Raw genomic sequence first — 24074 nt, 5'->3', positions numbered from 1 at the left:
ATGGTAATGTATATTATATACCATTAAATGTTAGAAATAGGTGAAATGTCCAGAAAATGTTATAAAAAAAACAGAATGTAGTGATTGTCAGTGGCTGAGGAAGAGGAAGAATCAAAGAGAGATGGTTAAGGGCACAAGACTTTGTTATATGGAATGAAAACGTTCAAAATTGATTGTAGTGCTATATATATATACAGACAACTCAGCAAATATTCTAATAGCCACTGAATTATGACTCAATAAAGGTGTTAAAGAACAAGGCAGCAGAACAGAAAATAAAGGTGTAGATGTAGTCCTTCTGCTCCCTAGAAAGTGAACAGGAAGCAAAAACTTCACAGGGACGGATAAGCATGGTGGTACAGACATGAAACTATAACACCAAGAGCCTGAGGCAGGAGGTCCACTGTGAAATCAAGGCCAGCCTGGGGGGCTATGTGATGAGTTCAATGCCTTTCTGGTCAATACAAACAGATTCTGTCACAAAAAAGAAAAATCTCAGAGGAAGATGGAAACTACAGACCAAGGAGCATTATTACTATAACTTGTAAAATTTTGCAATATTTGTCATTTTTACCATTTAGTCCCTTTAACTGATTCTGCATAGTAACACAAAGTGAAGTCTATTAAGTAAAATGTGCAGGGTACACCCTTACCAGGAAAGCAAAGGTGGCAGAAGGCTGAAAGGCTATATAAACTAGTCCACAGCCAGGCTTGATGAGAACAAAGACTGACGCTTCCATAAAGAAGGAAAGTTAGGGTGTGGACCTGAACATCCGAAGTACTTATGCAGCATAGTAACAGAAATGGAATGAAAAGCTGAGGATAGTGGTACATGCCAGCAATCTCAGGGCTTAGGAAGCTGAGGCAGGAGGATGGAGAGTTCCAGGTCAGCATGGGCAACTTGGTAAGACTCTCTCTTCAAACAGTAATCAAAAATCCTAAAAAGAATAGTCTCACATATCCCAAATTCCATTTCATCTTTCATAAATTAATTCACGGTGGGTTGAATTATTTCCTCCAAAACTATACACTGAAATTCTAACGTTAAGTAACTGTAAACATGAAGTCCAAGGTTGCATTTCAGATTCATTTTCTTCAACCATGTAATATTATCAAGTATTTGTACCTCAGATCTTTGCTTTCCCCTTTGTTCCATGGACCTTTCTACTTTCTTTTAGGCAGTGCTTTCCCAGTTTCTTTTATTTCCCAGAATTCTATCATTCATGTGTCCCAAAGTTGTGTCTTTATTCTTTCGACTTATGCATCCTTCCTGAGCAAGGTTTTCCTTTGCTGTGACTTCAACTGCTACTAATGTTGATGAATCCAGACTCTAGACCTTAGCTCCTCACCTGGTTTGACCCTGAACTTCAGATTTTCCTCACAGGTTGCTTACATATTTCTCCTAAAATAGTATATATAAAATAGCACTCAAATGTTATAACAATTTGTTCCTTTTGTTTGTTTTCTTTTTTTTTGTGAGATTTTCTATTCATTTTACATACCAACCACATATTCCCCTGTCCTCCCTCCTCCTGCCCCGAAGCCCTCCCCCCCAACCAACCCCCCATTCCCACCTCCTCCAAGTCATGGTCTCCCATGGGAAGTCAGCAGAGCCTGGTACATTCTGTTGAGGCAGGTTGAAGCCCCTCCTCCCTGCACCAAGGCTGTGCAAAGTGTCTCACCATAGGTTCACACTAGGCTCCAGAAAGCCGGCTGATGCACTAGGGACAGGTCCCCATCCCACTGCTTGGGGGTCCACTAAACAGTTCAAGCTAAACAACTATCTCACTTATCCAGAGAACCTAGTCCAATACCATGGGGGTTTCTCAGCTATTGATCCACAGTTCATGTGTATCCATTAGTTTGGCTAGTTGTCTCTGTACTTTTTCCAATCATGGTCTCCATATCTCTTGCTCATAATATCCCTCCTCTCACTCATCGACTGGACTCCTGGAGCTCTGCCTGGGACGCAGCCATGGATCTCTGCATCTGCTTCCATCAGTCACTGGATGAGGGTTCTATGATGACAGGGTTTTCAGCCCTCCAATCACCAGAGTAGGTCAGCTCAGGCACCCTTCTTGACTATGGCCAGTAGTGGTGGAATCATCCTTGTAGATTCCTGGGAACTGCTCTAGCACTCTGCTTCTCCCTATTCCCATGGTATCTTCATTTATCATGGTATCTCTTTCCTTGCTCTCCCATTTTGTTCCTATTCCAGTTCAAACTTCCCACTCCCCTAAGCTCTCATCCCCCATCCCTTGCCCTCCATTAAACCCCCTCACCCCCAGTTTGCTCATGTAGATCTCATTAATTTCTCCATGGCTGGGCAATCCATGCGTCCTTCCTAAGGTCCTCCTTACTTGCTAGCCTCCCTGGAGCTGTGGGTTGCAGTCTGGTTATCCTTTGCTTTACATCTAGTGTCTTCTTATGAATGGGTACATACCATGTTTGTCCTTCTGAGTCTGGGTTACCTCACTCAGGATGATATTTTCTAGTTTCATCCATTTGTCTGCAAATCTCATGATGTCATTGTTTTTTTTTTTTTTTTTCTGCTGAGTAGTACTCCTAGTACTATATACTAGTACTGTGTATATGTACCGCATTTTCTTTATCCATTCTTCAGTTGAGGGGCATCTAGGTTGTTTCCAAGTTCTGGCTATTACAAATAATGCTGCTATGAACATAGCTGAGCATGTGTCCTTGTGGTATGAGTCAGCATTCCTTGGGTATATGCCCAAGAGTGGTATAGCTGGGTCTTGAGGAAGATTGATTCCCAACTTTCTGAGAAACCGCCGTACTGATTTCCAAAGTGGCTATACAAGTTTGCACTCCCACCAACAGTGGAGGAGTGTTGCCCTTGCTCCATATCCTCTCCAACATAAGCCATCTTCAGTGTTTTTGATCATAGCCATTCTGACAGGTGTAAGGTATCTCAGAGTCGTTTTGATTTGCAATTCCCTGATGACTAAGGATGTTGAGCAATTCCTTAAATGTCTTTTAGCCATTTGAGATTCTTCTGTTGAGAAATCTGTTTAGCTCTGTATCCCATTTTTTAATTGGACTGTTAGGTATTTTGATGTCTAGTTTCTTGAGTTCTTTATATATTCTGGATATCAGCCCTCTGGCAGATGTGGGGTTGGTGAAGACCTTTTCCCATTCTGTAGGCTCTCTTTTTGTCTTACTGACCGTGTCCTTTGCCCTACAAAAGCTTCTCAGTTTCAAGAGGTCCCATTTATTAATTGTTGCTCTCAGTGTCTGTGCTACTGGTGTTATATTTAGGAAGTGATCTCTGGTGCCAATGCGTTCAAGACTACTTCCTACAAAGGTTTTTCTATTTAACAGCCCTGGCTGTCCTGGAGCTTGCTTTGTAGACCAGGTTGGCCTGGCACTCACAGAGATCTGCCTGTCTCTGCCTAAATGTGTGCCATACATGGCAATTTGCGTTTCTAATAGCCAATATATCTCAAAGTAAATCTCTTTACACTGCAAATAACGAAAGCACTCTCCACATTTCTGATGCCCCAGATGGAGGTGACTGTCTTCTTTCTCTTTACACACATAGCTGGAGATAAGTCACGACAGCAGGGCCAAGCACAACAACAGTCTAAACATTCCTAAAAAGTGCACACAACTGCCGGGCGGCAATGGCACACACCTTTAATCCCAGTACTCAGGAGGCAGAGGCAGGTGGATCTCTGTGAGTTCAAGGCCAGTATGGTCTACAGAGTGAGATCCAGGACAGGCACCAAAGCTACACAGAGAATCCCTGTCTTGAAAAATGAAAAAAAAAAGAAAAAAAGTGCACACAATTAAGGATAGTATCCAAATATCTGACAGAAACAGAAGAAATACCTTCTGCTCATCTGTGTAACAAAACAGGGGCTGCTATTAGCTCCTTCCTCACCAGCCCAGATTCAGACTAATACTACCATGTGAGCAACAGTGAGAGAAAGAGGAAGAATGGGAGACGGAGCTTTGCAATAGACTTTCAGGCAATCTTCTCCCTGCCCTTGTCCATTACAGCTGGGCACAGTGTGCATGCGAGGACACAAAGCCCTCAGGAAGCTGTGTCAGTATGATATCAAGTTCAAGATCAGTCAAAGGCACGTAGCAAGACTTTGTCTCGAAAAGAAAATAAAAATAGTAATAATAATGGCATCATTATTACAGACAGGAGGTGTAGCTCATTGGTAAAGCACATGTCTAAGAAATGTAAAGCCATGGATTAGACTTAGATTCTCTTACCACAATTTTAATGCCTCAGACAATGTGTTCTTGGAACCCTCCCTGGAAAACCTATAACGGATTATAATGGATTATCCCCCCATCTCTCATTATTGCAAAAAAAGTAGTTCCTACCTCATTATCATCTGCCAAGGCATTGATTTGCTCCAATTTGTAGGTCCAGTATCTGGCTTCCTCCTCTGGGATGTCTAAGATAAAAAAGAACAAATGATATTAGCTGGTAATAGGTCAGTCATCAGCAAATAATACTTTATTTAGAAAAATGAATATAATTAGAAATGTGGTAGTGACAGATGAATTTTAACAGTGACTCAACTGATGTCATAAACATTACTGACTATTTTGGAAAGACAATATAATAAACTACTATTCCTGATTCTATTTTTGAAGATGATGAAACTAAAGCTCTGAGAAGATATATATTCTATCTATGATTGAGTTTCTCCACAGATAAACCATGATTCAAACTGATGTTGGTATAATGCCAAAATTACGGTTTATGTAACCACACTACCTTTCACTTAGCAAGACTAAAACACTCCAAAGGATTAGAAGAAAAGCTATATCTTGGGATATAAAGATGCTTAAAACTTATATTTTGCCTTTAAAAAAATTAAAAATATAGCCAAGCATAGTGGTCTGTACGTGTAATTCCAATATTCAGGAAGTTAAGGAGATAGGATTACAAGTTCAAGGCCAGTCTGGACTATATATGGAGTTCCAGGTCAACATAGTGAAAATCTTGTCTCAAACAAACAAAAATATATACACACATATATACACAGATGTATAATTGCCATGTAGGAATATAGTCAAAAGGACTAAAGGAATCTCAAAGGAATATTTGTACATCAAAGCTGAGAACATCATTTATTCACACTGGCTAAGAGTTAAAGTAACTTAAGTGTCCATAAACAGATGAAAAATAAACAAAATTACTTAGCTATACACAATGGAACATTATTCATCCTTTAAAAGGAAAGAATTCCAAGCTGGTTCTTAGTTCAATGGCAAACAAGGGACAGGGAAAGCCAGAAGGCTGAGACAGGAGAATCCCACCAAGTTTGAAGCCAGCTGGAAATACATAGTAAGTTCAAAGCCAGCCTGACTACAAAAGAGGCTCTGTCTCAAAACACAAAACAAAGCTTCAAGACTTACAGTTTGTGTTTTAAGAGTGTGAGGCCAAGATTACAGCACACACCTATAACACCAACACTTAGAACACTTACAAGCTGAGGCCAGTTTGTGCTACACTGTTAAGTTCTGAAGCAACCTGAGCTACATTAGCCAGACATGTCTCAAAAAAAACTATTAAAATTAAAAATAAAAGAGTTGGATAGGACATGTATATGCTTATAGACTGAGAAGGCAGCACTGAAAATACACATAAGGAAGTATGAATACAGCTGACTGAAGGAGTATACTCTTACATAGCCTACAAGGATGTGGAGACTTAATTTTCATTGGTCAACTTTTTAAAGCATTACACGGGTATGTGCCACATAACACATCAGTGAAGAACAAACTGCAAGCCAGGCCATAGTGGTGGTGCACACCTTCAATCCCAGCACTTGGGAGGCAGAGGCAGGTGGATCTCTGTGAGTTCAAGGCCAGCCTGGTCTACAGAGTGAGTTCTAGGACAGCCAGGGCTACACAAAGAAATCCTGACTCAGGGAAGAAAAAACAAAAACCCTGCAAACTGCAAAGCTAGGCATGGTAGCATGCATCTGCAATTGCAGTCCTTGGAGGCAGATAATTCTCAGTCATCTTGGGGTACATGGTGAGATCCTATTTCAAAAACCTGAAAAAGAAAGAAAAGCAGGCTGCATGCATGATGTTGAGCTCCTAAGATTACTATGGAGTTACAAAATGCATTTCACCGCATGTAATACAATAGGGAAAGCTCTGTAAGTAAACCTGCTATGCTGTAAAAAGGTATAGCAAATACAATCATGTACAATACTTGGTGTACACCAGATTGATACCACAAATAACAATGTTTCACACACACACACACACACACACACACACACACACACACTTGTAAAACTATACATTTTATCAATATATAAGTATACTCCTTCAGCCCAGCCCATTATGCCAGTCCTCCAACACCAGCAGACATTCCCTGGGAACCCACAGGCCACTCTGGCCAAGGAAGTAGGTAGACTAACTACAAATCTTCACCTCACCCTCCTTTCCTCCAAGACAATTCCCTAGTCTCACCCCCAGCTCTACAGCAGACCACTGGCTGAGGCATCCCCTCCCGCCCTGCCCCCTTCTCCAGGGGATCACATAGATCTTCTCCTCCAACCTTCCTCCCCCCACTCATCTATCCCATTATTCCAGCCCCAACAGCAGCAGGCATTACCTGAGAACCTCCTGGCCAAGCCTGCCAGAGCAGCAGGTAGGCCAGCGAGGCAGGTAGGTGAGCAGGCAGGCAAGCTTCAGACCTTCACTCTCCTCCTCTCCTCCATATTCAATCCCCAGTCTCATCCCCAGCTCTGTAGACTACCTGCTGTGGTCTCTTCACACCCTCTGCACTTATTCCTGGTGGAACACCTTGCTTTCTTCCTTCCTGTGGACCCCCAGCCCCACCCTCTGCCCCCAGCCCACACCATTCCTACGTGTCAGATTCCAATACCTAGAAACACCTTTTTTTGTTTGTTTGTTTATCAAGACAGGGTTTCTCTGTGTGTAGTCCTGGAACTCATTCTGTAGACCTCTAGCCTCAAACTCAGAGATCCACCTGCCTCTGCCTCCTTGCACCACCACCCGGTCCTAAAAACACATTTTATGGGGAATCCCCAGTGGCTATATATCATTGTTTTATAGGGGGTTGGTTACAAGTTGCTATTGGTAAAGGTGAGAAAAAAAGCTGAACAAAGAAGTTTAGATTCAGGGTTCTGTTTGGAAAAGAAAAAAGGAGGCTATAGAAATGACAGGATAAAGGGTAGATTATTGAATCTACTCTGAAAAGAAAAAAGGGGGATACAGAGATAGGATAAAGGGGCAGATAACTGAATCTACTTTTAAAAAGCAACTACTTGTTTTAAATATTTTACATTGATGTGAATCTTTGTATATTGATACAAAGTTGAGACAGACTATTTTTTAGAAAATACTGTACTTGAACTAATCTTGTTCAAGGTATTATACCTATACATTTCATTTAACAATGTAATACAATTTTCTAGTCCTTGAAAGTTATTATTACAAACTATTTAGGATAATAAGGAAACACAGGTTAGTAATTAGTTACCTATTATAACTGAACTTGTAGTAATATTAGGTATATTTTAAGGTCAAACAGAGATATATTTTAGATAGACAGGTCAGCTTCAAAGACTTCAGAGATTTACAGAATATGGCATTTAAGATGTTTTAATAACATAGGTTCTTTTTTTATGACAATGAGACATGTCTGCTGTTGGCAGCACCAATCTACTTCAGAGAAGATAATGAGCATAAAGAAACTCCATATGGAGTTTACTTTCTTTGTGGCAAATGTTAGCCACTAGGCAAGAAAATGCCCTTGCCTTGACTGCTGACAGTATGCTGTCCAAATGGGATAAGCAGGACACAAAAGAAAGGACTGCCAAACCTTACCAAGACAAGGTAGGAATGCCCTTCAGAAAATCCTGCTTCACAGAAAAGTCTGTCAGATATGCTAGGCCTATAGGCCGAAGATGGATGTCCCAACGTTGCAGAGGAACCTTGGGTGACTGTCCAGGCATTTCTCACATTTTTTTGGAATTAACTTGCTTACACTTTCTGCTTATTCAGGTAATAGTTCCTTCTTGGGTCTCTGATGGAGTTGAAGACTTTATCGTTATAGTTTTCCTTATTACCAGATTCAGAAAAGAAATTCACTAAAGCAATGTAAAGTATATAGGGTTGAGAGAGATTAAAAGATAGTTTTGATAATGCAAGTTAGAATAGAAAGTGATTTAGGTACAAGACTTTGGATTCACCAAGATAGGATAGTTAATAGAGTATTTTCTATAAATTTGTCAAATGCAAATGGTCTAGACATTTTTGATGTATTTATTGCCTGTGTATATTGTATATAGTTATTGTACTTATTGAATATAGTTTTTCTTATATTAGTTATAACCTTTTTTATTTTAGACAAAAAAGGGGAAATGTGGTGACATTTTGTTTGTGATCTAACAAATAAAGCTTGCCTGAAGATCAGAGTGTGGAACTAAGCCACTAGTTAGCCATAAAGGCCAGAGTGGTGTCATACACCTTTAATCCCTGCACTTGGGATCTCATGCCTTTAATCCCAGCATTAGGGAGGTGGAGACAGGAAGTGATATGGCTAGGTAGAGAAAGGAATATAAGGCAGGAGGAAACAGGAGCTCAACTCCCTTTCAGCTTAGGATTTCATAAAGGTAAGAACTAGTGGCTGGTTCTATCTGCTTCTCTGATCTTTCAGATTTCACCCTGATATCTGACTCTGGGTTTTTATTAATAAGACAACTTAGGATTTGTGCTACAGCTATACCCATCCGAGAAAAATTCCCTACCAGGGAACACATAGCCACCTCAGTTTCCTAAGAACCAGAGAGGGCAACAGAAACCAAGGAATAAAATACCCACCCAACAAAGACAAAACCAAATATCAACACCCAGATTTACAATCATCCCAAACCCAGATGCCAGATATCAGTGTAAAAATACAACCAATAACAGTCAGGACAATATGTCTCCACTAGAGCCCAGCAACACTACTACAGTAGGCATTAAGAATTGCAACATGCTAAAGCACAAAATGAAGACCTTAAAATGACCTTTATGAACATGAAATGATGAAGAGCCACAATAATAGTAATGTGGACACCATTAATGCAAATGATAAATATTTAAAGAATACTAAAATAATTCAAGTAAAAGAAGGTAACATTTCTAGTCACAACCAAGCTGTAGCCTATGTCCCTGGATAGCTATGAATGCAGCCCAAATCATCTGCAGATGGCAATGGTAAGTAATAATGGTGAAGTTGGACACCCTGACTTAAACCAATTACAAAGGTTAAAAATTGGGAAATACAAAATATTGGCAAAGATGTACAAAGGTAAGAATCCTCAGACAATGAGAGTATAAACTATACAACCTTTCTACCAAATACCTCTGCAATAGCTATGAAAAATAATACGTCTGAGCCTTTGAACCTGCAATTCTACCTTAAGGCATTTATCCTAGACTCATAAGGATCACAAATACACAACATTATCAGTTACAGTAATATATGACAGCAAAAAAAAATGACAAGAAAAAAACCCTCCATGCCAACTAATAAAGGATTACTGAATAAATTACACTTAAAGTGAATGTTCCAGTCAGCAAGACAGACACTAGATTTCACCATGGAGATACATACCACTGGGAGGCTGAGGCAGGAAGATTGCTCTGAATTCAAGGTTAGCCTGGAACTTGGGAGTGGGCTCAAAAAGCCAAAAACTAAAAATTAGTTAAGTATATTCTATTTGCAGTGCTCTTCAGTCTTAAATTAACAACTTGTAGAATGTATATTCACTTCAAGATAATGTTGTTTTTAAAAGAATAAATCTAAAAATTAGAAATCTCATGTCATTTAGTAAACAGTAACAGAAAACTATAACAACTTGAAGAGTAGACTTTTTTAGTGTTTAGTGTTTTCTTTTGTGTTTATTTGTTGGTTTTTCAAGACAGAGTTTCACTGTGTAGATTTGGCTGTCCTGAGACTCACTCTCTAGATCATAGATCAGGCTGGCCTCCAACTGGCAAAAATCTGCCTGCCTCTGCTGGGGTTAAGGCTGGTGTTACCACCACTTCACTATGTTAGTGTTCTCTTGTTTGTTGGTAGATCTCACTGTGTGGCCCTATCTAGGGCTGGCTGTGGAGACTAGGCTGGCCTTATATTTTTTATGTTTTATTTATTTATTTTATAATGGTGCTCTATCTGCATTGTACACATTTATGTCAGGAAGAAGGCATCAGATCCTACTACAGATGGTTGTGAGCTACCCTGTGGTTGCTGGGAATTGAACTCAGGACCTCTGGAAGAGCAAGCAGTCAGTGCTCTTAACTGCTGAACCATCTCTCTGGCCTCCCTGGCCTCGTATTTCTGAGGAGCCTCCTGACCCCACTTACAGAGTGCTGCTGGGTTTTTAGGCATGAGTCACCAAGCCCATATAATGTGCAGTCTTTAAGAAAGACCAACATACTTCATCTTGGGCTAAATGTCAAGGGCAAAGACTGGATGAATACATATGCCTCCAGAGAAAATAGCCAAGAAGACAATAATAGACATTGACAAAACAACTATCAGACAATCTCAAGCAATATCATAAAAAGGATTAAATCATTTTTAAAATCTCATCAAAACAGACTCACCAAAAGGCAATTCAAATCTTGTATCAAGCAAAATTTTATGAGGAGTTGGGTTTTTAGTTCCACAGATCTCATCATCTTTCATTAATGTCTCTGCCTCCAGTGTAGACCACTCCCCAGGTCCTTCCTAGGAAACAAAGGTCTGAAGATTAAACTTTCTTGGCTCCCTTTGTGGTTCAAGAGCCAGGTGCTTTCCTCTGAATTCCCTTCAAGAGCTTTAGAGGACCACTGAAATCCTGATAATGGGGAAAAAAACATTATTAACACCCGTTTTGTGGTTCTGTTCTCCCCTTTGCTGAGATGGAGACTCGGGGGTCAGCTTTCACTGTGTTCAGCTACTAAGGACAGACTTTCCAACGTACCAAACTTTAAAAGTAACCATCCATATGAATGGATACTCAGTCTTGTGATTCTTTTTTTTTTTTTAAAGGCTTTTTCAAGACAGGGTTTCTCTGTGTAGTTTTGGTGCCTGTCCTGGATCTCACTCTGTAGACCAGACTGGCCTCGAACTCACAGAGATCTGCCTGGCTCTGCCTCCTGAGTGCTGGTATTAATGGTGTGCACCACCACCACCACCGGCTCAGTCTTGTGATTCTTAATGACTGTGTCACTGGGTAATTGTCACTGGTAGACTTGAATAGAGCTGCTATGAAAATGAGCTGCTCCTCTGCCTAGAAGAATAGAGACTTAGTCAGAACTCAAAGAAATATAGACAACGAAGTCAATGCCTTCAACTTCCCTACTTCCAGCAAAAGTTTGTAGTGCACAGTCAAGCTAATAGGAATAGAGTTGCTTCTGTGTAAGTACAAACTCTATACAGTCTGTATTTATAGTGACAGCTAAGTCACATCTGGGAAAGTGGACTAAGAGTTTAACCTGAAAATAAATAAAAACAATATAAATACCTACCACCACATCTGGTAATTCCTTAAATTCCAATAGCATTACACACAGAAGTTGGAAACCTTCTGGGGAGTAGCTTAAAGAGAAAAAAACCAAAAATAGTATCCAGCCAGTTGGCTAAGGAGGCTTAATGGCATTCTTCCCAGGACAGTGTCTAAGATGAGGATTTGAGACCACACACACATTACTCAGACAAGACTATCTATCTGATGCAAGATTGTAAAACATCAGTAGTGAGCTTCTGCCCTCCGGGGTTCTCCCATTGTGCTATAAGCCTGTATTTAAGACCTCCTCCCTCCTTCAATAAAAGGCATTCGGCATTAAAAAAAAAAGTTAGAACTGAAAGAGAACTTGAAAATGATCTTTTAACATTTTTCAGCTTGCTGAGTATTCATGATCATAGAAACCTGGCGGCTAATTAAATGTAGAAATTACACAGCACCTAGGACCTAAAGGCAGGAGGATCAGTGTTAATCCAGGTGAGAATAAGACCACTACCACAATATTTGAGGCAAATTTGAAGCAAGCTTTATTAAATACTGGCCAGGACAATGAACACTGGCCAAGTCCAAACCTAGAACTCCCAGAAAATGGCTGCAAATTACATTAGTCTGGTGCTTATAAAGCCAAACTCCACAAGACTACATCCGTCCCATCTTCATCCAATCAGGGGCAAGCAATCATCCTGACATACTTCCTACCTATGTACCTCCTGCCTAGAAGGGATCAAGCACATCCTGTGCAGTGGGGGCAGCCAACCTTATTTACAGAAGTGAAAACGCATGGCTTGTCATATTACATGAACAACATCTCTCAGCCTTCCAGGAAGTTATCTGTCTTTGGACAAATGGAACTTATAGGTTTATCTGTCCTTAGGCAAGAGGGGCATCACAGGTTAGAGGCATTTTTGTTTTATAGATCTCTTAAGCACAGTAAGTTAAACTTAAAACATAACTTCAGCCCTTACATTAGGAGTTCAAAGTTCCTGGGCTACACAGTAAGTTCAAGGTTAGCTAAGGCTACATGAGATTCGGGATAAGAAAAGCTGTATAAAGAAAGGTGGAGGGAGGGAAGGACTGAGAGAAACAAAAGAATTCCTCTCTTCCCAAACATTTCCTTCACAGATCTGTTTCATCACCTGTAACATTATGAGGCTATGTCCTATTTCTAGACTGCCAATAAAAAATTAAACTCAAAAAAAAAAAAAGACTACCTGATAGGATTAGGAGGTGCTCAGGCATCTCCAAGACCAGTCACAGGACATAGGGAAGAGCAGCTTAAAGACAGTTCCCTAGCCCTCTGGTGAGGTTAGAAATGGGGAGAGCGTATGCTCTCTAAGTAGAAGAGGAACAGGTATGCGTGGATAAATACCAGCTGAAGTGAAGCTAAGATGAAGGCAGGCAAAGGCTGCAGCCATACTGCACACAGGTAACACACTAACTCACCTCATCCGACTGACGAATAGACTTCAGTGCAATCCACACGGTCCCCACCATTGTGTCCCATATCAGTCCTTTGTTCCACACCTCCACACTTAGGCCCAGGTCCAGACGACTGATCTCACTAATGGGGAAAAGAAAGACACTTGAGGAGAGCCAGATAACATGAAGAAAGTACTAGTATTCCCTGTTTTGCTATCCTTGAACACTTTTTACTACTATCCTATTTTAGGGAAAATGTAAGTATCCCTGAATGTTGTAAGCACACTTTAGGTTTCTGGAAACCTGTAACAGGTATCCATAGAATAATACTGTTATGGCTGGACACAGTGGTATATGCCCATAATTCCAGAACTCAGGAGGCCGAGACCAGAGAACTACAAGTTCAAAGTTCAAGCCAGCCAGTGCTACATAGACTCTAGAAGGGATTGGGGGGCAGATAAAGAAGGGGAAGAGAAGAAAGGAAAAATGAATTTGTTTTTATATTTTATTGCTATTGTTTAAGACAGGGTTTCCAAAAATGCATGACTCAAGTTAAGGTCTAGAAACCTGCTATACAACATAGTACCTACTATTACACAAAGTTACTGTGAACTTAATCAAGTGCGTATGTATGTTCAATCTCCCCATGCTGTATACATGTAATAGGTCTAGCTTTATACACTGATTATACCTCAGCAAAATAGGAAAAAGAAAGAAGAGAAGGAGATAAGAGAGAAGGAAGGGGCGGGGCGTGGTGGCGCACACCTTTAATCCCAGCACTCAGGAGGCAGAGGCAGGCGGATCTTTGTGAGTTGGAGGCCAGCCTGGGCTACAGAGCGAGATCCAGGAAAGGCGCAAAGCTACACAGAGAAACCCTGTCTTGAAAAAAAAAAAAAAAAAAAAGAAAGAAAAGAAAAATAAAAAAAAAAAAAAAAAAAAAAATAAACAAGGAAGGAAGGAAGAGAATGGCGTAGGGGGGAAGGTACTCAAGGAGAGAGGAAAAGAAGGAACTCTGCACACCTCTGCCCTCTGGAGACACAGTCATGGTCAGGCCAATGCAGCAGCACACAGACATGAGGTCAAGTGGCTGCAGTGTGGCTGCAGTCCTGCTGAGCAGCTCCTGGCCTGGCTCCAGAGAGCGGCACCTAGCCCTAACCCATCCCTTGTTTAACCACACCTTTTGTTTCTCTTATTGCCCTATGGGAATCTTGTCTCAGAGTCTCCCAAGGATCAAAGGCCCATGCAAAACTTGGTTCAGGAAAACCGTGGTCCCTGAGAAATCAAGGAATTTGCACTTGGCATTTTATCTTTGGGAGCTCCTTTCAAGTTGCTTTGAAGATACAGAAAATAACTGTCTAAACTGTAAACAGAGAGAAAATTAAAATGCCCTGGGCGAAGGGAAGGTGCTTCAGTCCTTCGAGGCCGGACCCACCCCCACCCCCGCAGCCATGAAAGGCTAGATTCATTCTTTTGTTTTTTTCTTTTGAGACAGGGTTTCTCTGTGTAGCCCTGGCTGTCCTGGATCTTGCTCTGTAGACCAGGCTGGCCTCGAACTCACAGAGATCCCCCCTGGCTCTGCCTCCCGAGTGCTAGGATTAAAGGCGTGTGCCACCACTGCCCAGATAGATTCCTTCTCAAGATGCCTCTGAGTCTTTGCACAGGTCTGCATGAACCCACACTCCCATGCCGCAACAAACCACGACATTGCGGCATTACTTTCAGGTCTGCCTGTATTTCTACCCCTGTGCAGCAACTTTAAATGTTTTACTGTTAACACTACCACAGCCCTAACTTAAGTCTATGGAATGCATACAGGGAACTTTCAGGAAGAAAAGTCCTCTTCATGAGATTTATGAAACAGTATCCAGGAAGCAGAAAGGGTCCTGAAAACGTGATTTTGAGGGGGAGTGGGGTGGGCTGGGCAACAGAGTGTGTGTCTAATGTATGAGGCCCTATGTTCCATCTCCAGCAGTAAAAAAGCATAAGTAAAAGCAGCATCACACATGGTAGGACACTGGCTCGGAAGGGCCATCACACGCACAACCACGATGTTAGGGTAGAACAAAAGACACAATGTCAGTGTTCAGAACATTCTTGAGAAAGCTTTTGTTGAAACACAAAGTGATTTGAAGAGAAAGGCAAGAAAGATGAGAAACAGTTGCTACCAATATAAAAAACAGAAAGACTATCCAGAAAAACATGAGCTACTCATCACAGGAAGTGTAAAGTGTGTGCTTTAGAGAAAGCTTGGCCTCTCTGTTGTCCTATAAAAAGTTTGGAGTGTGGACTTATAGCCACAGAAATCATGACAACTAGGTTGCAAAGAAAATGTATTTCTTTTACAAATACACTAAAGCAAAGAGTATGCTGGTGAGCTCATTCACTTTTTCAATTAATATTTTCCAAGCACTTATATATAATTGGTACTTTGTGGGAAGACACTTAACATCAAACTCAGTGCTCATCTCCAAAAATCTTCCAAAGTATCTGGAGAAGTGTCCAAAGCCACAGACTAGGTAATTACCCAGCCACTAACTCAGGCTGTTCCCAGTGGGGAAACTGAGCTTTTGTTTGACCTAATGAAAATACATGCAGCATCTGTAAATCTATGTAACATGTCTTTCATTTGAATCTAAAAAGGTAACATTTCTTGATGATGCATAAATGATAGTCCCAATGCAACTCCTAAAATGCATTTCAAGCTATCAGATAAAAGAAACAGTCCAAAGTCTTTAACAGCTAGACACGGTCGTATAAACAAGAAAATGTTCTTCACAGATTTCTCTTCTATGAGGAAACTCTCCTCTCATGTATATATGCTCAGAACATACAACCAAGAAATCAGAACTCTAAGCTTATTCCCAGAGTCCAGAGGAAATTCCTTTTCCTTGTTACTTAACTCAACCAAGGATATACAGGCACATGTGTATACAAGATTCTGAGCCAGGAACACTCACACCAGTAAGTGAAGATGCCCTCTTTAAACAAAAATCAATCTGAGGGCTGGAGCATATAGCTCAGTGATGGAATGCTTACCTAGCATACACAAGGCCCTGGGTTTGATCCTCAAATAATAATAAAAATGAATAATTACACAAAGTAAGCAATCTAGTACTGCAAATAAGACATAAAAATATTAAATATAAATAACATGAGCTGGATATGGTGAAGCATGCTTGTTATTCTAGCACTTGGTGACTGAGGCAGGAGGATTTCTGCAACTTAGAAGCCATTCTCCTTGTATTGAGTTCCAGGTAACCCTAAGGTACAATGTCTCCAAATACACACACACACACACACACACACACACACACACACACACACACACACTGCACACGAAGCCCATCATGGGGCCTCACAAAGACTATAAGTTCAAGGCCATGTTTAGCAATGTAGTAAATTCAAGGCTAACCTGGGCTACATCAGCCCTTGTTGCAAAAAAACAAATTAAATAAATAAAATGAAAATATAATAAAATAATATTGTGAGAAATATCAAAATCTAAACCAGGTAGAAGAAGAGGAAAAAAAAAAAACGGAAGGCAGATGAACAATGGAGCTGCTAGCAACAAAAGGACAGAGTAGAAGGGATAAGGAATGAGAGAAAGAAAGAAAATAGCTAACAAAGCCTGTGTGTAAAAGTGCAAAAAAAAAAAAAGCAAAATTCACACAAGGTCTCAATATAGGAAACAGACGAAAATTCACACAAATCACAGAAAGGTTGAAAGAAAATGTTCTAGGCAATTGGAAAATAAACACACACAAATAGAGCTCACTATACTGAGGGAGACTGCAAAAGATCTGAACTTTTCACACAGTAGGCAGAGTACTAATGGAGGGGTTGTTACAGGACTCAAGAGAGAACAGGAAGACTAGACTGACATACCACACTATGGTACAACCACTGTGGGAAGCGGCTCGTGTAAGCTGTAATAGTTGACTATGCACATTACTTATGTAAAAAGGGAAACAGGTAATCACATCCTTGTCAATACCACCCTCAGAGGGAATACATGAGGCGTATCACCTTGCTCATTAAAACAGAAGAATTATAGGAGAGAATCTTCATCTTCTAAAGGCCTGTGCCTGCTTAGACCCTGGGCTGCCACACCACATGGTGACCACATAAATGAACTATGAGGTCACAGAAATGTGGAAAGAGTAAAAAGGTCCTAAACACTAACTCGAAATCAAAAGTGCAATGCAATGAATCTGACATGTTTCCAGCAGTGCTGGCCTGTGATGAACCACTTGATTTCACACAGCTGTGTACCTTGCATGCCACTGTACCACACAATGCCAAAGAATGTGGCCTCAAACATCTTGCCTCATGTTCAGGACTACTGTTTGCTATGAATTGTACTCTTTTATTATATTATACATACTAAGATTTTCTCTCTTACAGAATCGTAACAGTCTAATTATGTCATCCCTTTGCATAGAAACATGAAAGGTTTAGCTTTGCACTGTATCATGCGAAGATGTTTTATCTTGAGGATTTTCTTAAGAAGAGTTTCATAAAATGTAAACAGGCACATCCATCTCATTTGTATACAACCTGCCTTCATCTTTAACTACAAAGAATTGTTTAAAAGTAAACTTTTATTTATTTTAATTTTTTTTATTTTATTTTTTTTCAGTTCTGAGAACTGTACCTAGGGTTTACCACTGAGCTACATCCCTAGTCCAAAAGAAAATACTTCTTGCAGGAGAGATGGGGTGCTAGGGAATGGAACCCATGGTCTCCAACATGCCAAGCAAGTACTTTACCAACTGAGCCATATTCCTAGCCCTAAAAAGTTAAATTTATTCATTATTGTAAATGTTTAATCTATATGCCTATTTTATATACCTATATACCTACAGTCAATTAAAATTTTTTCAAGGTAAAAGATGTCAAAAGAGGAAAGAGATCTGAGAAGCTGTGCTCTGAAGAAATGATTTAGAAGCTGGGCAGTGGTGGCACACATCTTTAATCCCAGCACTCAGGAGGCAGAGGCAGGCAGATCTCTGTGAGTTCGTGGCCAGCCTGGTCTACAGAGTGAGTTCCAGGACAGCCAGAGCTGTTATATAGAGAAACGCTTGTCTCGAAAAACCAAAAGAAAAAGGGAAATAAAAAGAAATGATCGAGGTACACACACAGTTTGAATACACATACTTCATTGCCTTAGAGCGCCTCTGAGAACTAAAAACAAAGTGGCATTTGACATTACACGAGTGTACTGCACAGCATCTGAATTGTGACCAGTAAGAAAATCTGAGCAGGCAGTATTCACAACTCACTAAGTTACTCATATTCATCATTCCTCTCCAAGAATAAACTACAAATAAATGAGAGAAAACAAACCGCAATGCATCTCGCCTACTCCTACTACCACAAGCCTCAGTTGCTCCTGCAACACCACAAATTAAAAAAATACATTGCCGGGCGGTTGTGGCGCACGCCTTTAATCCCATCACTCGGAGCAGAGCAGCGGATCTCTGTGAGTTCGAGCCAGCTGGCTACAAGTGAGTCCAGGAAAGGCGCAAAGCTACACAGAGAAACCCTGTCTCGAAAAACCAAAAAAAAAAAAAAAAAAAAATACATAGGACTATTGGCACACACAGACTCATTCACTGTTTCACCTGATATCACTGACTTACGGAATGTACAGACAAACACTTAGGCATAGTGCTTACAACATGAAATCTTGTTCCCAGGAAGGCTGATCACCACGAACTGCTACCGTTGTGCTCTTCACATTCTGGACTTTCAGGGTCACGTATGTGTTAAATTTATCTTTGAAAAATTGCAAAATAGAGATGTTAATAGTATTCAGAGCACTCCCCCGTTTCACAAAGCCCTTAAATTAAGTGATATCAGAGGCTGGAGAGAGAGCTCAATATTCAAGAGCATTAGCACACTCTTCAAAAGGAAGGGCTCCAAGGGATCTGACACCCTCTTCTTACTTCCATACACATCAGGCACGCATGTGGTACACAGACACAGGCAAAATGTCCACACACATAAAATTTCTAAAAGAGAGACAGAATTGAGTATTATCAAATTAAAGTACTAAATGTGCAATTAAAACTGAAGCTGTATATTGTACAATTCAAGGCACAGCAGAATTACAAAAATTAATAAAACTATACACTTAATTTCAAGTATATAACCTACTTCAAATTTTAACACATATATTTGGTGGGCAGATTAAAGTGGTGAACATCCATAATCCCAGGACCAAGAGGATGCAGAGGTGAATCAGGAGTTTAAGACAGCCTCAGCTACATAGCAAGTTCAAGGCCAGCCTGACTATATGATAACCTGGGGGGGGGGGATCCAACAACAAAAATGAATGTAATCACAAAATACAGAAACAGGTTAGAGCTTCAGAGCCCTTGATGAGGGACACATATTGAAGGGGAAACTGTCATGAAAGAACTGGATTTCAAGCTTGATCTATAGTTTACATGTCAAGAAACATTGTCCTAAAGTTGAGGGAAGGAAATTCTCTGAGATGATAGAGTACAAAACAAAAGGAGTAACCTAAAACTCAAACCTCAGAAGTCTGAACCCTGCATATTTCTACTAAGCCAACTATGCAGTCCAGGCTGTCTTAAAATTCACTATGCTGACTTTGAACTCAAGATTTTCCAGCCTCACCGGATGGCAGTAGCACATGCCTTTGATCCCAGCACTCAGAGGCAGAGCCAGGCAGATCTCTGTGAGTTCAAGGCCAGCCTGGTCTACAGAGTGAGATCCAGGACAGGCACCAAAACTACACAGAGAAAACCTGTCTCAAAAAAACAGAGAGAGAGAGAAGAGAGAGAGAAGAGAGAGAAAAGAGAGAGAGGAGAGAGAGAGGAGAGAGAGAATGAGAATGATAAACTTTTTATTGATAAATACAGATAAAAATACAGGTAAACAAAGTTAAATGTTTTATAGCAGTGGATTAATAATTTCACGAATTAACTGAGTGAATTAAGCCAATGAATTTAAGTAGTAAACTAAATGAAATCGTTGTTGTTGTTGTTTTCTGAGACAGGGTCTCTTTATGTAGCCCAGGCTGACCTGGACATGCAATCCTCCTGCACCAGCCTCCCAAGTACTAAGATTATAGAAATGTATCACCATGCCCAGCTTATAATTACTGAGTCTTTTTTTTAAGACTGCTTTTGAGGGGCCAGTGAAATGGTTCAGCAGGCAGGTGACTGAAGCCTGAACAACCTGACTTCATTCTCTGAAAAACCACATGGTAGAAGCAGAGAATGGAATCTCCCAAGAACTCAGGTCATCAGACATGCACAGCAAGTGCTCTATCCCTGAGCCATCCTTCTGGCCTATGATTTTTGTTTTTTATTTTTAAGATTGCTCTAAAGACGACAGAGAGATGGTTAGGAGCACTTGCTGCTCTTACAGAGGACCTGGGTCCAATTCCCAGTGCCGATATGGCAGCTTACAGCTGTCTGTAACTCTAGTTCCAGGGAATATGACACCCTTTTCTGGCCTTCTTGAGGTCCTGCATGTAACACACACACACACACACACACACACACACACACACACACACACACACACACACAGTTTTTTAAAGACTGCTTTAAATCACAGCAAGCATGAAAGGTAACCATAATGGAGGGCTAGACTTACCTGGTGAACCCTGGAATTTGGCTCTTTTGACTGCAAGAAAACAAAAGAGGTAAAATTAGGAAGTTATGTCCAATTATTGGGAAAAGAGTCTGAACATCTGTTCAAAGACCCTCTCAAAGGTATTCAACCTAATCTCATACCCAGTGGGAAAAAATCTCCACGTCTACCTCCTGACAAGGAAGTAGAGAAAGCCAAATGGCCTGGGATCAGTTTTATGTTAGATGACTTTCTAAAATTTAAGTTTAGGGCTGGAGAGATGTCCCCGTGGTTAAGAAAACTAGCTGCTCTTCCAGAGGTCCTGAGTTCAATTCCCAGCAACCATATGTGGCTAACAACCATCTACAGTGGGATCTGATGCCCTCTTCTGGCATAAGGTCAGTAGATCACTCATATACATAAAATAAATACATCCTTTTTATTTAATTTTAAAAAAGTTTAAGTTATAGATGTTCCTTATTTAAAAGCAATCATCACGCTGGAAGTAAGCACTTACCTTGCATGTATGAGGCCCTGAATTCTATCCTTAGCCAAACAAAAAGGTAAGAAATAAACTTTTAAAAAGGAAAATCCCTCCAGTTCATTCTCACCAAAACAAGAGTTTTGGGAAAATACAGAGGATAGCTTTTCAACCAAGAGTGAGACGTGACTTCTGAGAAGCAGATATCAAGAGGGGCTCCTGTCCATAGTCACACAGAACTGCTTCTAAAGAGTCCTATGCAGCTCCTGGGGAAAGCGTAGGAAACTGCTAGAGCTGGACTCATGGCTCAAGTCTGGAATCCTAGCACTGGGGAGCCTGGAGCGGGAGAGCTGCTGCAAGTTCAAGGGCAGCCTGGGCTACAGAGTGAGAAAGCAGCAAGATCAAGCCATGAAGATTACAGACAAGTGCTGGGGGTGAGGGTGGAGTGGGGGGAGGTGGTGTTGTAGCAAAGTGCCTAGAAAGTATACACAAGGATTTGATTTGCCTTTCTCTATGTTCTACATTACAAATAAAAGTTTCCCTTAATTGACATCTACCTCACTGAGTACTTCCAAGATAAGTCACTTAGTACTTTCCACAAGGCCATCAAATCTCAATTTCAGTCAGTGCTTATTATTATTAAAGTCTATTTCTTCTTTTTTTTTTAACCCAAAGTATGTCTTTTGTAGTCTCACATAAATTCAGATCCTCTTCCCAAATATTCTTTTTCATAAAGTGGAGAAAGCAGAACAGGTCATGTGGAGCGTGCCTTTAATCCCAGCACTTGAGAGACAGAGACTAGTGGATGAGTTTAAAGCCAACTTGGTCTACATAATGAGTTCCAGAGCTACACAGTGAAACCCTGTCTTTAAAAATTAAAAGAGAGAGGGGGAGGGAAGGAGCTAAGGAAGGAGCTAGGGAGGGAGAGAGGGAGGGGGGAGAGAGAGAGAGAACACATTTCAGCTGGGTTTGGTAGCGCTTGCTTGTAATCCTAGCACTTAAAAAGTAGAGGCAGGAAGGACAGAGTTCAAAGTTAGCCTCAGCTATATGAAACTCTTTCATAAAACCCAAACAGGACCCATGAGACAGCTAAGTGAATAGGTAATTGTTTCCATGTCTGACCATTTGAATTTGATTCCCAGGACCCATATGGTAAAAGAGAAAACCAACTTCCCAAAACTGTCCCCTAATCTCCACACGCACACTTTTGCATGTACATACACACATCAAATAAATAAAAATGTAGTTTTAAAAATGTTTAATAAAAGCAAGACAGCAGTGGCACATACTTTTAATCCCAGCACTGGGGAGGCAAAGGCAAGTAGATCTTTCTAATCTAGGCTAGCCTGGTCTACAGAGTGAGTTCCAGAACAGCCAGGGCTACACAGAGAAACCTTGTCTCAAAAAAACAACAATAAACTGTTTAATAAAATTAAATTATTTTAAATAATCACCATTGCCCTATCAATACCTATAAAATTAAAATAAGAATGAATGAAAATTAATCAACAAAATTTTAAATATAGTTAAAATTTTTAAAAATTAGCTGATTGGACTGATCAATGCCTATAGTCCTATTGCTTGGTAGACAGAGGCAGGAGGATCTACACAAACTGGAGGTCATATAATGACTTCTAAGTATTAGGCCAGTCAGAGCTACATAGTAAGATCCTGTCTCCAAAATGGGGCTAAAGAGATGGCTCATGAGATGACAGCACTGGCTACTACTGCAGAGGACCTGGGTTCAGTTCTCAGCACCCACACAGTGGCTTGCTATCATCTATAACTCTGTTCCAGGAGCCCACATCCTCTCCTGGCCTCCTTGGGTACCAGAGACACACATGGTGCACACACATACATTTAAGCAGAACACTCATATACATAAAATTAAAAAATAAAAAATCCTTTCTCAAAAAAAAGGGAGGGAATTAAAATAACATTACATGGAATGGAAATCATCTTACTATAATTAATAAATAGGTATGATAGATTAATTATTATGTCTAATAACCCATCCTGAAATCCACTAACACTACAGCTTTTAAGGCATGAAACAGAGAAGAGAGAGGAGAAGAGATCAGAAAAGGGGGAAAATGGACCCAACAGTGTGTGTGCTGTAATCCTGGCACTTGAGAGGATAACGCAGGAGGCCCATGATGTCAAACCCTACATGATGTAAGACCTTGTCTCATGAAGTTTAAAAAAAAGTGCTGGCTCAGTGGTGCACACCTTTGACCCCAGCACTGGAGAGGTAGAGGCAAGCACATATCTGAGTTCACTCAGATGTGAGACTATCACAGTTTTAGTCTTTTGGGGTTGTTGGTTTGGTTTTTGGTTTTTGATTTGTTTGTTTGTTTGTTTGTTTGTTTGTTTTTCAAGACAGGGTCTCACTATGTAACCCTGACTGTCCTAGAACTCACTCTGTAGACCAGGCTGGCCTTGAATTCAGAGATCTGCCTGCCTCTGCCTCCTGAGAGCTGGGATTAAAGGTGTGCGCCACTCTTGCCAGGCGGTGGTGGCGCACGCCTTTAATCCAGCACTCAGGAGGCAGAGGCAGGCGGATCTCTGTGAGTTCGAGGCCAGCCTGGGCTACCATGTGAGTTCCAGGAAAGGCACAAAGCTACACAGAGAAAACCCTGTCTTGAAAAAACCAAAAAAAAACCAAAAAAAAAAAAAAAAAAAAGTGTGTGCCACTCCACCTGACCCATAGTTTTAGTTAAGTCCTGACATTAGATCTAAATGGGACAGCGATTGCTTTAATTCCAGCATTCCAAACCAGCGTCATTTCCAGGGACATGGACACAGCCACCAAGTTCATGGGGCTGGGGCCGCCACAGTTGGGCTGGCTGGCTCTGAGGTGGTTGGGACTCATTGGGGAGCTCATCTTTTGGTATGCCAGGAACCCTTCTCTGAAGCAACAGCTCTTCTCCTATATTCTGGGCTTTGCCCTCTCAGAGGCCATGGGGCTCTTCTGCCTAATGGTGGCCTTTCTCGTCCTCTTCGCCATGTGAAGCAGCTGTCTCCACTTCCACCTCCCA

The 24074-nt window shown here is 40.8% G+C and overlaps 1 protein-coding gene across 1 annotated transcript in view; it reads right to left on the bottom strand.

The window, feature by feature from the left end:
• Unc13b (unc-13 homolog B) overlaps positions 1–24074 on the bottom strand; it is a 209200-nt gene that overhangs the window by 150154 nt on the left and 34972 nt on the right. The window contains 5 exon segments of the mRNA XM_037202547.1: positions 4360–4433; positions 10627–10750; positions 12972–13089; positions 18626–18725; positions 20580–20609. Of these exon segments, the coding sequence (XP_037058442.1) occupies positions 4360–4433; positions 10627–10750; positions 12972–13089; positions 18626–18725; positions 20580–20609 (446 nt within the window).

The sequence above is a fragment of the Peromyscus leucopus genome, chromosome 2 (assembly GCF_004664715.2).
Source record: "Peromyscus leucopus breed LL Stock chromosome 2, UCI_PerLeu_2.1, whole genome shotgun sequence".
In the NCBI taxonomy this organism is placed as follows: Eukaryota; Metazoa; Chordata; class Mammalia; order Rodentia; family Cricetidae; genus Peromyscus; species Peromyscus leucopus.
Note: the sequence above shows the minus strand (reverse complement) of the source record. Positions and strands in the feature narration are given on the sequence as shown.